Below are 13,926 nucleotides of genomic sequence, written 5' to 3'. Positions count from 1 at the left end.
CCTATTGCTTGCATTCTTAGCCACTAGGGCCAATTACTTCTCTCTCTCTAACTTATTTAACCTGCTTTGTGTACTTATAGCATGAAAATCTCACTTTCATTAAGAGCCATTAAAATTATGATTTCCAATGAGTATATGTTATATCCTCATATGGGTAGTCTACAATTTATTTAATACTTGTATGCTGTTTTGATAGAAGTGGTTGATGTGTTCTGTTTGTTGCTCCACGACCCAGAGCCTCTGAATTTGCTTTCTCTTCATCTCTGAAGTCTTTAAAATCTCTTCAGCTACTAAGCAGTATCCTTCTCTCGTTTCATATTTATTTTTCTTCCTGTTCCTTGATGTATGCGTTTCATACACAGAGTAACCTTTGTTTTTTAAAATTTCATCTTCTGAATTAATGACTGAACCAAGAGTCAAATGAAAGAAATATAAAAGCCCACCAGTAAAAATATTAGCAAAGCACAAGTACATTATTACTATGTATATTTTATTTAGCTTGGGAAGAAAAAAATCTGCAATTTGGTCCTTTTTGTTTGTTTTTTTCGTCTTTTTGTCAATATCTTGTTTGTGTGCTCTTGCAAGTACGTATTTTTAGGATCGTCTGGAAATACAGTTACGCTGGAAGGTAGCTGAATTCACACATAAAGCTAATGAATGTAGTAACGTTTAGTTTTAGAGAATAAGCTTTTATCTCTAAAGAAAAGCATTTCTGTGCCTTATTTTTGCAGTTTATTGAACCGTTTTTATTTATCAAAAAAAATTTTTTTTTGCGTGTGTCAAGGGCTGACTTCCAAGAGATCGCAAGATCTTTTTGACCGCTTTGCTATGTATGAAACCCCGACGAAGTGTCAATTTTTTTTAAACCACTTGCGTTTAACGCAGAATCTTGCTCGCGGCCCCCCCGCCCCGTGTAAGCGTACACACCCGTCTACACACGTTTTGGCGTTGTAAGACAGCTCGATTAAAAATCTGGTAACATTCTAAAAACAACGAAACTGGGAAAAAAACTCCCCCCAAAACAAAAAACACCGCACTAGATCCTAATAAATACAAACCAGACGGACAGTCCCCAAGAGACTTCCTCGAGCGGCTCCGGTTCCGATTTCCTGCGCGCCCCGGAGCCACAGGCGAAAACTCCAGTTCCCAGAGTGCTCAGGGCGCGAGCGGCCCGGCCCCTGCCGCCTCAGTCCCGCCTCCCCACCGCAGCGATTGGGCGGCTCAGGTCCGCGTCCAGGGGCTTCTCCTCCTCCATTGGCGGGCTCGCCAGCGCGTCCCTCCCAGAGCGTCCGCTCGCTCCCCGGCGGGCCCGCGGGGCCTCCGCCTCCGCCTCCGCCCCGCCTCCGCCCGGTACCAAGATGGCGGCAGAAGCGGCTGGTGGGAAATACAGAGGCACAGTCAGCAAAAGCAAAGACCCCTCGGGGCTGCTCATCTCTGTGATCAGGTGAGGGAGGCAGGAGGCAGGAGGCAGGGTCAGGGGCCGGGGGCGGCGGGCAGCGGCTCGACCTCCGCTTTGGAAGGGAGAAGGGGCAGCTGGGTTCCACCCTGCCGACCCCTCCCCGCCCCTCCCCCGCCCCCGCCTCCCCCCAGCCCCTCCCCAGGGCCCCACAGTTCCCCCTTTCTCTCTGGGGTTGGGCTGGAGGGCGGAGCCCCGCCTCGCCGTCGTTTCTTGAGGCCCTGAGGCTTCCGCTGGGGTCCCGGGGCCGCAGAAGCACGCCGTTCGGGGCTTGGTGGAGAAAGCCGGGGGTGCCCCGAGTCGCACACCGTGTACCCCGGGGTTGCCTGCAGCGCTCCCGGGGAGGGCGCCCAGTTTCCTGGATTCCTGGGGGCGAGGCCCTGGAGTCCGGGGACTCCCGTCACGAGTCGCTGACTGTGTTCTCACTCTTGGGACGCCTCCAACCACCTGTGAATGGCCACAGCCTCCAGCCGCAGAGCCCGCAGCGAGCTCGCGGAAGGGCTGCGGGGCGGCAGGCGTGCATCCCTTTTCGATTTTGGTTCCGCCTCCCTGGCCCGGGCTGTTCCTTCAAGACGAAACAAGTTTCTAATTGCCTTCCATGCACGTTATTTTCCCAGAACATGTACGGTGGGGGTGGGGATGGGAGCGGTGGACCTCTCTAGGGGCTCCTTTTTTCAAAATGGGAGCCAAATTAAGGATGGGAGAGGCCTTTCAAACACCATGAAGGATAAGGATGATCCAGGCAGTGATTACAACCACCTGAATAAAATGTATTATGACACGAGTTTACATCGTTGACATTTGGATTTCAACTCAGATGACTTTTCATGAAGCAAAACCCCCTCCTCTTCACCCCCACCCCCTCATGCTAGACTTCTAGCTGACTTCTAGGAGGGCTCCTCCACTGTCCTGATGAGCTTTTTCAAACCCAGCCTCGCGGTGCCTGGCAGTTACTAAGGGTTTGAAGGTATGAACAGCCCGAGTTTTAAAAGCCTACCACTCGTGGACTGATAAAGACCCACCTATTAATGGTGTTATTTGGGGGCCTCTAATTTAAGATGATGAAATCATTATTACTAGGTGTTTTGGGGTTGGTTTGTTCTTTTTAAAGAATTAAGATGATAATTCTCTGTATGGAAATGCCTAATGAACTTGGTAGGCCTTGGAAAGGGAAGGCTGGTCTATTGTGGACTCACATTCTTGCTATGACACCATAGGTGAGGTAGATGGTTCACGATACTACAACTGGAATATTGTTAGGGTCCCATCTTAATCCTCCGTGAAATCATAGTACATGAATTTATTTGGATTCTTTTTGGAACTTTTTGTTTTTTCTGCATTACAGTCAACATTCATTTAAACTATGTATTTAGTGCCAGTGTGTCGTATGGTGCCTGGGGCTTCATACATAATAAATTTTTGTTGAACAAATAAGTGAATGCCCTGAGTTTCGCAACAACAAATCAGACATGATGTTACCCATGAGAGTAGAATTCACTTACTTGAGGGCTAAAAGATGGAAGTCAAAACTATGACATGAGACTAGAAACAGAGACAAACAAAATACTGGGAATCCAGGAGGAGTGGTGAGTGGAGTAGGGGGTTTAACAGGGGAACATAACAGCTGGATGTCAATGTACCGTTTCAACTGTGCACTTAGGATTCTGTAGGCTTTGCCCATTTCTTTTCTGCCGTGTATCAGTTTTCTTAAATGCCAATTATAGTTATTCTAAATGCCCTACATTTGAAGAAAGCATAAAAACCAAACTAAAGTTTTTTTCTTTTACTGATGCTGATTCAAATTTGCCCTTGGTTGACTGTTCCTTTGTTCTCAGGGGGCCTCTCTTGCTGGAAAGTGTGGAATATGATTTTGTGGTTATTCATTCATCTCTTATGCCCATCTCTCTTACCTTCACATTATCACCATGATTTAGGCCTACACATTTTTTAGGCTGAATTCTGTTGTGTATTAATCTTTTTCATTTTTCTTTCCTATCCTCGACCACCACAGATCATTTGAATAACACCTTATTACATCTGTTAACTAGCACACTATAATGGAGTGTCCAGATCTAACATCCTGGGCAACTTTAGTAAGGATTAGAGTTCGTGGTTACATATGACCTTATTTAAGACTGGTTGTTGTTGGTTTTTGAGTGTTATATATCAATATTTCTTTGAGTCACAGGAAAATTGTGGGGTTCACCTGAGAGCGTTGCTAGCTCTCTTTCCTTGTTGTTTCCTCCCTGATGTGCTCTTGAACATATGCAGTGGTTTAAATTTCACAAACAGTGGCTGTTAATGAGACGAGGCTGGTAGTATTATTTTGATGTTTGGGTGGGGAGAAGCAGGGGAGGGTACTTCAGGGGAGAATAGAATGGGGAATGGAGTTGCCAAGAGAGTAGATCTTAAAGGTTCTCGTTACAAGAAAAAAATGTTACTGTGAGGTGGATGCATCTAACTTTATTGTAATTATTTTGCAATATATGGTTTATTAAACCGTGTTGTATACCTTAAATACCTGTGGTGTTATATGTCTGTTGCATCCTCTAAAACTGAGGAAAAAAGAATGGAAAATGTATATTTCTTGTTGGTAAATTGGTCTGTCACTCTGAAGTTGCTGCTTTGTTTATCTGTTCAGTCTGTATTCCTTGTGCTATCCTTGCAACATTGTATTCATAATTCTTAATTCCTGTAAAATTTGGATTACCTTCTCTTCTCCTTGACCTCTTCATATTCTCAAAGACCAAAGCTTTCCTGAACCCATTTTAGGCTCATATTTGTAACATCTGAGCCTCCTTGAAGATATATCTGATACATGCCAGTTCTCCTTTATGTTTCCTTGGACCTGTCGTTTGTCACCAAATAAATGACTTGTCAGCGATGGCCCTTTGAAAAGTTTGATTAGCTTAGCTTTATCTTTTTATATCACTGAGCTGTTGTTTTCTTTTTTGAATAGTGAATATTAAAAATTCCCCTTTGGTTCTTCTGCTCAGATACGTTAAAAAAGCCATTTCTAGGTATACGTGAGTGGCTCAGTTGGCCAAGTGTCCAATTCTTGGTTATGGCTCAGGTTGTGATCTCAAGGTTGAGGATATGTGCTCAGTGGGCAGTCTACTTGAGATTCCCTACTTCTTCTCCCTTATGCTCCACCCCTCCGCTGGTGTGCACATGCATGCACGTGCGCATGTGCTCTCTCTCTCTCTCAAATAAATCTTTTTTTAGAAAAAGTCATTTCTAGGGAATCCCTGGGTGGCTCAGTGGTTTAGCGCCTGCCTTTGGCCCAGGGGGTGATCCTGGAGTCCAGGGATCAAGTCCCACATCGGGCTCCCTGCATGGAGCCTGCTTCTCTCTCTTTCTCTCTCTGTCTATCATGAATAAATAAATAAAATCTTTAAAAAAAAAAAGAAAAAGTTGTTTCTATACCTCATCATGTAGTGGCATAACACACATATATTTAAAGCTATTTCTAGGACTTGAAGCAGTATTTATTGTTAGTTGTCTTTTAACACTGGATAAGAAAACAACAGGTGGATAAGGGTTCAAAGGACACAGTAGGTATAGACTTGGGGACCAGCCAGATCTCATCACTAGTTCTAGCTGTTCCACCAAATAGTTAAATAATAAGTATTTTGCTAGTGTGATTGTCCATCACTTTAAAGCATTTAAAAATCAAAAGAGGGCAGCCCCGGTGGCGCAGCGGTTTAGCGCCGCCTGCAGCCCATGGTGTAATCCTGGAGACCTGGGATTGAGTCCCACATCAGGCTCCCTGCATGGAGCCTGCTTCTCCCTCTGCCTGTGACTCTGCCTCTCTGTCTCTCTGAATAAATAAAAAATAAAATCTTTTAAAAAAAAAGAATTTCAAGAAGGATAGTATAGTTGTGAAAATGTAATATTTGGTCAATGGGTATTTACGTATCTTGAGACTCATAAATGAAGTTCTTAACCGTTTAAAAATTATTGAGTAAAAATATTTTAGGACAATCAGATGTTTCAAAGGGTGGGCTCCCCGGGTATTGCAGAAGAGGTCTTCAGGCTGGGAAGTGGGGCTTTGATGAGGAGAGGGACAGCGCTTGGGACCCAGTCTGTCGGAGGCCACTGCTAACTGCAGCTTTTGGTTTCAAGTCTTGCCACTGGCCCTTTAAAATGGAACTAATTGGGTGGACAGAGTTGTGATCACCTGCTGATGTAAATTTGGACAGTTTTAACACATGTGCCCGCACACAGCATTTTCCCACCTTCCTATTGATTTTTTTTCCCCCCTCCTAACCTTTAGTTTGGTGTGAAATCGGAGCAGGCAGCCCTTCTAAATGGGGAATAAGCAAGATGGCATTTTGGAGATGCTGTTTTATTTTTGTGTGTTCTTGTCAGATTTTTAATTGGGAAATGTGTCTACCACTTACTGTTAGGTGATTTGCTTTCCAATTAAATGTTGACTCTCTTCTCTTTATAAGTTAGCCTTTAATAGACCATTTAATTGGTAAGACAAACTTTGGCGGTGACTTGAGGTGACCTTATTGAAACCTCAGAGCAGAGCTTTTGTAGACAGACTCTGGTTACAGATGTCAAGGAGGTCTGAAGGCAGTTGAAGGCTCACGTTTTCATCAACTTTCATGTCTTCACAGAAGTTGGAATTTCAAAAACTTAGAAAAATCCTTTATTGTAGACACCTGTTAAATTCCCTTCCTCCACAGAGAGTGTTTTGGTCAGCCCCATATTTAATTCAAAGCGAGCTTTGTTGAAGGGGTCCAGGCTTTGATCAGGGCTTTGAACAAACAGCTTTGAGTTCCATGACACAGTTTGTGGCAGAAAGGAACGTGGTCACTGTGTTTGGAGCAGAGTCCCTGAAGTTGTGTTGGGTGGTCAGTGTTGTTTCCAGGACTACCTCTTCTCTTTATCTGAGACCATCTGAGCCTGTCTCATTATGGTGTTTCGGGTTTCCAGCTAGCTCTCTTTGTACCCTGAGGCATCTTGGCACAAGGAATGCAGGTGCTGTTTGAAAATTACTGCGAGGCTGTCTGGACACTAAACACTTTTTTTTCCTCCAAGTCCTGGGACTTCTGACAGCATATGTGGATAGAAGGGGCAAAATAATCCCCCCTCCCTTTTTTTCCCTGCTAAACATGAATTAAGATCTTGGGAACACATGTCTTAGCTTCTAACCTCATGTGTAATTTTTAGCATTGAGATTTCCTGAAGGCTCTGAGGTGGGTAGGTTTAATGTTGGGTGATAGGGTCAGGTTTTTTCAAGCCACTACTTAGAGTAGATAGGTGTAGTCACAGTGCTTGGTGGGAGTTGGGTATAGTTAGTAGACACTCACTGGATTGTATTACCCATGTTAGAGTTACCTTGGACCGGTTACTTGAGACCACTGTGTCTAGTTCCTCATTTGTTAAATGGGATAATAATATGATCTATGGTTTTGGGGAAAATTAAAGAGTGTATAAAGGGGCTAATATGGTTTGGCATGGAGAACGCACACGAATATTCATTTCTTCCTTTTCAGGATCTGCTGCTTCTCTGGTTAGAAGTTTGATTGTAATGCTCACTAGATAGCAACCATGATATGATGTTAATTTTCTGTTACAAATATCCTTCCTTGTTTGGCTTGAATGTTTGATTCCAGTTGTCAGAATGTTCACTTTGTAACCAAGAGACCTTGTGTAGCTAAATTAAGATGGTAATTATTGATAATTTGAGTCAGCCACAGAAGCTAGATTTAAATATATGTATGCTTATGTGTGCATGTAAAACATAAAATATAAACAGCCATAAAATATAAAATGTTTATTAAGTTAAAGACAGAAAGTTTATGAACCAGCAAATTGAAAGGCCTATGATGTCTTTGCCTACATAGGCCTTTTTGCCATTGAAAAATTGTATATATGTGATTTTTTTAAAAAAAATCACATATATATTTTTAAAAATTTAGTTACATATTTAGAAAATTCAAATATTTCCAGAGGAACAAAATAAAAAATGAAGAGTTTTCACCCTATTTATCTCCTTCCTGAAATACCTCTGTTAAGTGTCCTTTCGTTCCTTGAGAGAAATAGAAACCTATATTTATAAGTAAGTGTGAATGATAATTTTTAAACAAGAATATTCTTTAATACTTAATATATGATGCTTATGAATTTATATACACTTAAGGAATATTCATTAAGATTATATATTCTATATTCTTTAAACAAATGGGGTCATCCGATCTATGGTTTTAGCTGTTACTTTGCTTTTCTTTATTTTGGAGATCTTTTCTAACCGCACATACTGATCCATCTGTCTTTTAAATGGCTATGTGGTATTCTGTCATATGGTTACACCATAATCTATTTAATTGGTGGTCCCTCTCCCACACCTTTTTTTTTTTCCTCCCACACCTTTTATAACAAACACTTAATTTCTTCTTTTCTTTTCTTTTTTTTTTTTGATCTTCTGTTAAAAATAAATTGCAGTGAGTATCCAGATGTATGTGGATATATGCACTTTGCAAATATTTACTCCCAGTTTGTGGCTTGTCTTCTCATTCTCTTGACAGAGTCTTTCCCAGAGCAGGAGTTTCTAATGTTAATGAAGTCCAGCTCATCAGTGATTTCTGTCTTTAGTCATGTCTTTCGCGTTGTAATCTAAGAAGTCTGTACCCTGCCCAAGATCATCTAAATTCTCTCCAATGTTAAGTGCTTGGAGTTTCATATTTTGTGTTGTACTTAGGATCACTGTCCAGTTTGAATTAATTTTTACAAAGGCTATAAGATCTGTGTCTAGATTCCTTTTTTTTTTTATTTCTGTAGGTGGGCGTTCAGTTGTTCCAGCATCATTTATGGAAAAGATGGTTCTCTCTTCTGTATTGTTGGATATATGTGGGATCTTCAGCAACATTCCATGCATTTTGTTCTCTTCCTGTGCACACTTGTATTTGCAACTTCCCCTTTCTGTATCAGAAAAACTTGTAAAAGAAAAAGTCATAAAAAAGAAGTCCAACAATCTCCTTTCCCAAATATTATCTATTTTCCTTTGTAAGGTTTTTGTGTGGATCTTGTCTAGGTACATACAGAAATTTAAAGGTTGTAATTAAAACAAACTTAACACTTTTTTAGCATAACGAAATTTTTTCATGTTGCTATATATATAGTCTTTGGATTTATATAAATATTTTTTAAGTAGGGGAATTGAAAAATATAGAAAATTACAGAGAAGAAAATAAATTCTCATATTCTCTTTACTCAGAATTAAAACACTATTAATAACTTTGCTTCTAGTTTTAGAAACATAACTGTATTGTTATAAAAACAATACACATTCACCATAAAGAATTCAAACAATGGAAATTCAGGAAGATGTGGAGATGAAAATTATTCTATACTTTATGCTTTGTAAGTTACTGTCATTGATATTAGATGAACCTAATTCTAGACATTGCGGTGTGTGTGTGTGTATGTGGAAATGTTGGATGGATAGAAATTTTTAAATTTCAAACAAATATTATTTAAAAAATAAATATAGGATCTTACTCTATATGCTAACTCATTTTTAAGTATCTCTACATTCAATGTGGGGGTCGAACTCACAATCCCAAGATCAAGAGTTACATGCTCTCTGACTGAGCCAGCCTGGCGTCCCTCTGTCGCTAGCTTATATGCTGACTTGTCTCCTTTTTTAAGGTATACATGCATATAGTAAAGTGCACATATATTAAGTATATGGCTTGATGAATTTTTACCTTTGTAACCACTTACCTGTGTAAGACAAACACAGCATCCCTGTCCTTTTTTTTCCAGTTCATTTTTTTAATGCAAGAGTTTCCTGTTGTTCCAACACCATTCATTTATTTTATTTACTTATTTTAAAGATTTTATTTATTCATGAGAGACAGAGAGAGAGAGAGAGAGAGAGAGGCAGAGACACAGGCAGAGGGAGAAGCAGGCTCCATGCAGGGAGCCTGTTGTGGGACTCGATCCTAGGTCTCCAGGATCAGACCCAGGGCTGAGGGCGATGCTAAACTGCTGAGCCACCCGCGCTGCCCATTTCCACATCAATTTTATTTATCTTTTATTTTTTTCTCATAACAATTTTTGAATTAGCTAGTTAATTTCTACAATAAAACCTGCTGGGAGTTTGGTTGAGATTGCGTTGAGTATACAGATTAATATGGGAGAATTGACATCTTGGTCATATTGAGTCTTTTTATCCCTGAACAGGTGTATGTCTTCATTTAATTCTTTAATTTCTCTTAGCAATTTTTTATTTTTTATTTTTTTATTTTTATTTTTTTTTTTTAATTTTTTAAATTTTTTTAATTTTTTTAATTTTTTTTATAATTTCTCTTAGCAATTTTTTAATAGGTTTCAATGTGTAAGTCTTACATATTGTTGGTCAGATTTAAGTATTTTAGGCACTTCGAGTCCCAAACCTCATTGAATGCTAGTGTTTTCCCCTCTGGTCTATTATTACTGTGTCTTCAAATTCATTAATCTTTTCTGCAATCTCCAATCTGTTGTTAATCCTATGTAGTGTAATTTAGATTGTGGTTTCGAGCTCTAGAAGTTTGACCTGGGTCTTTTAAGAAAAAATCTTTAATAGCTCTCTCTGCACATTCAGTCTTTTCTGTAGCTTCTTAAACAATGAAATACAAGTATTATAATAATTTTTTTAATTTTATTTATTTATTTATGATAGTCACAGAGAGAGAGAGAGAGAGAGGCAGAGACATAGGCAGAGGGAGAAGCAGGCTCCATGCACCGGGAGCCTGACGTGGGATTCGATCCTGGGTCTCCAGGATCGCGCCCTGGGCCAAAGGCAGGCGCCAAACCACTGCGCCACCCAGGGATCCCCGTATTATAATAATTTTAATGTTTGTGTTTACTAATTTTGCCTCATGACATTTTTGGGTTAGTTTTAGTTGATTAATATCTGCTCCTCCTTTTTTACATGGCTTACATACATTTTGGATACTAGATATTGTGATTTTTACCTTCTTGGGTACTGATAGTGCATTTCTTTGTTTTCCTGTAAATGTGCCTGAATTTTGTTCTAGGATTTGGTTAAGTAACTTGGAAATCATGGTTCTCTCAGGTCTTATTTTAAATTTTGCTTATGGGGGCACAGCATCATTTGGTCTAGGGCTAGTTTTGTCTCACTACTATGGCAAAATCCTTTTGTGTACTCCACCCAAGTGCTCTGTGAATCAGGAGATTTTTCTCCTCTGGCTGTGTGTGATTTCAGATAATCATGCCCACTCCTCATTGGTGGTTCTTTTCCTGACCTTGAATGGTTTTCTCTCTGGCATGGGCTGATGATAGGGAGCTGAAGCTTTAAGGGAGCCCTTCTAACAGATCTCCAGAGTGGGCTGTACTTTTTCTTCTCCACCTGCCCTGCAAACTCTAACTGACTTAATGTTGAAGGTTTTGAAATCGTTGTCTTTGGTGGTTGTTACTTTCAGATGCTAGGGGTAAATCTAGTCCTAGTTATTTCACCTAGGTCAGAAGCAGAAGTCTGTCAGTGCTTCATATTTTGAAAAATATCTTTAAAGATTAATTTTCATTGGTCAGATTTCATCAGTTGCATATTCACAGAGAGGAAGAATAAAGTAATCAGATGTGTATAAAGTTCTGGCATGAGAGTGAACTAGGTATCTTGGTCCTAATGGCCTTTCTGATTTTGCAGTATTTTGCAGAATATTTAATTAAACAGTTAAATAACTTCCACTTCAGATAGTATTTTTCCGGGGACTTTCCTTTCAGAAGTCCTAGAAATACTTTGGAACTATTTTGTGTCTGTTTATGTATTTATTTAAAAAAAAAAGTTCGTTCTCCTGTGATAGTATTGTTCACTGTAGCCTCAGCTCTCATATAGCTGGTAATTGGTTTTCTTTGGGTGGCACAGCACGTAGATTGTTTTTGTTGTTGGTGGTTTTGTTTTGCATTTTGTTTTTGCCTGCACTTGGAGGTTTCCAGTCTGTGCTTGCTTTTTTTCAGTTTGCAATTGTGAGCTCTGCTCCCTCTGGTCTTGTACTCTGCTGGGCCTTACGTTTTTAACTGCTTCCAAGCCATGAAATGAGTTCTGGTCTTTTTAGTAGCCAGTCCTTTATATGTTTGGGAATTTTGCCTTGAAAAACAATGGAGGGGGGGGGCATCCCTGGGTGGCTCAGCGATTCAGCGCCTGCCGTCGCCCCAGGGTGTGATCCTGGAGTCCTGGGATCGAGTCCCACGTCAGGCTCCCGGCATGAAGCCTGCTTCTCCCTCTGCCTGTGTCTCTGACTCTCTCTCTCTCTCTCTCTGTCTATCATGAATAAATAAATAAAATCTTTAAATAAAAAAAAGAAAGAAAAACAATGGGAACTCGCCATTTAACAGGAAAGTTCTCGTGTACCGTTTGACGTGGTAGGAAAACTTAATATTTTAAGTTTCTTAGGAGATCTTTTATTGTTTCAAAGATTTTTATAAAGCCCTAGCAAAAAAATAAAGTGGTGTATAATGCAAAAAGTGTTTTCCATTTAAAATTTGGTGCCTGTCATTGTGCTAAATATTATGGGAAACATCATTCTATACCCAAAATACCACTTGAGAGCTTGCAGGAAATGTAGAATCTTAAAAAAAAAAAAAAAAAAATGCAGACTCTCATTCACCAGCTGACCTACCTGAGCAGAATACTTTGGAGCAGTTTAACAGAATTACCAGGGTATTTGAGTAGTCATTTGGACATATTTTAGTTGGGGAAATAAACCAATTAGCATTAACTTTTTAAAGCTGAGACAGTGGTATCCTGGCTATTTTTTACAATTTAAGTAACAAAACAAATGAATAAAGAAAAAGACAACAAAACGGACTTTTAACTATAGAGAAGAAACAGGTGGTTGCCAGAGCCAAGAGGGGTGGGTGGGTGGGGATGGGTGAAAATGGTGAAGGGGATTAAGAGTACATGTAATTGTGATGAACACTGAGTCATGTATAGAATTGTTGAATCACTATATTGGACACCTGGAACCAAAATAATGCTATTTAGATTATACTGGAAATAAGACTATTTTGAGATATATGGTGAACTATATACTGATAGAAATATGTCTAGAATTTGCTTCAAAACAACGGGTTGAGGGTTGAAGTTAGGGTATAGATGAAACAAGATTGGGATGTGTTGATATTTTTTGAAGCTGGGTTATTTGAGGAGTCTGTTTTTGTATGTGTTTAAAAATTTCCTTGAAAATGTATGTGTGTGTTTATGGACTGGGGAGAGGGTAGAGAATTACTACATAATCTTCATGTCTTGCCCACCCAGCTTCTGCCCTCCCTCCTAGAGCACCTGGCACACAAATGTATTAAAGTCTCCTGGATGTCTGCAGTTAAGAAACTTGTTTCAATTTGTGTAGTTCAGAATTTCCAAGATAGCCTAATACCATGCAACACCTACTGTTGTCCTCTAAAATAGGATTTCTGAGGAACTCACTGGAAGCTCCATATTAGGAAGTAGTCTACGCCTTTAAAATGACCAAATGCCAGGCAGCCCGGGTGGCTCAGCGGTTTAGTGCCGCCTTCAGCCCAGGGTGTGATCCTGGAGACCCAGGATCTAGTCACACATCATGCTCCCTGCATGGAGCCTGCTTCTCCCTCTGCCTGTGTCTCTGCCTCTCTTTCTCTCTGTCTCTCATGAATAAATAAATAAAATCTTAAAAAAAAAAAAAAAAAAAAGACCAAATGCCATAATAGTGTTGTAGTAACTATAACATTCCCTGGAGATGAAAAATAAGCTCCCTGTGGAGAAGGCTTTAAGGGGGATGTGGAGCTCCAAATGGTAGTGGGAAAAGAGGTAACCTCCCTTAAGTAAAGGTAGGGGGTAGATTTTTAAATTGACTCTGTCAATCCCAGACTCAGTTTTATGCTGTAGTGAGGCTGATTTTACTTAATTTCAGATAATGGCCTTCTCTGTTGATTGTAAGACTTAGAGCTTTTGGTCCCCAGAAGTATTTTGTATGATTTAGTTAATTGAAATACTGAAAAACTGCATGTATTGGGTTGAGTAATTAGCCCTAAGTACTGTCTGAAGCAAGACACCAGTGAATTTTCAATTGACTTTAAAGCAGAAATTGTTTACTGTCACTTGATATTAAATGAATCTTTGTAGTGAATTAAGGGATGTTGTTTTTATGCATCAGAAAAGTTTTTCAGAGGGACTTGTCATCATGAATTGCTATCAATTGGGATGGGATTATCTTGTATTTTGTGGGATCTAATAAGACATAATTAAGAAACAAGCAGTTGCAGTGTATAATTGAATATAATAAAATCGGATTAAAAAGTGTAATGTAGATTTGGTTATGCTTTGAGTGAAGCCATATCTTATGTGATTATATAGCGATACACATCTCAAACATTTAATGTGATTTTTTTCCACGCAAACTCAGAATTATGAGGTTCTCATATTTTTTTAATTCATTGGAAGTATTGTAGATGAATCATCATATACAAAGTGCTCT

General features: G+C 39.7%; 1 protein-coding gene across 10 annotated transcripts in view; it reads left to right on the top strand.

The window, feature by feature from the left end:
* The first annotated feature begins 1,285 nt into the window (after positions 1 to 1,285).
* EXOC4 (exocyst complex component 4) overlaps positions 1,286 to 13,926 on the top strand; it is a 746,744-nt gene continuing 734,103 nt past the window's right edge. For all 10 annotated transcript variants that reach the window (XM_025471693.3, XM_025471694.3, XM_025471695.3 and 7 more), the window contains exon 1: positions 1,286 to 1,444. In XM_025471693.3, coding sequence (XP_025327478.1) covers positions 1,359 to 1,444 — 86 coding nt within the window. In that variant the 5' untranslated portion in view covers positions 1,286 to 1,358. The remainder of the gene's footprint in view (positions 1,445 to 13,926) is intronic.

Source organism: Canis lupus, chromosome 14 (genome assembly GCF_003254725.2).
Source record: "Canis lupus dingo isolate Sandy chromosome 14, ASM325472v2, whole genome shotgun sequence".
Lineage (NCBI taxonomy): Eukaryota > Metazoa > Chordata > Mammalia > Carnivora > Canidae > Canis > Canis lupus.
The sequence above is the reverse complement of the archived record's forward strand: the minus strand, read 5'-3'. Positions and strand labels throughout refer to the sequence as shown.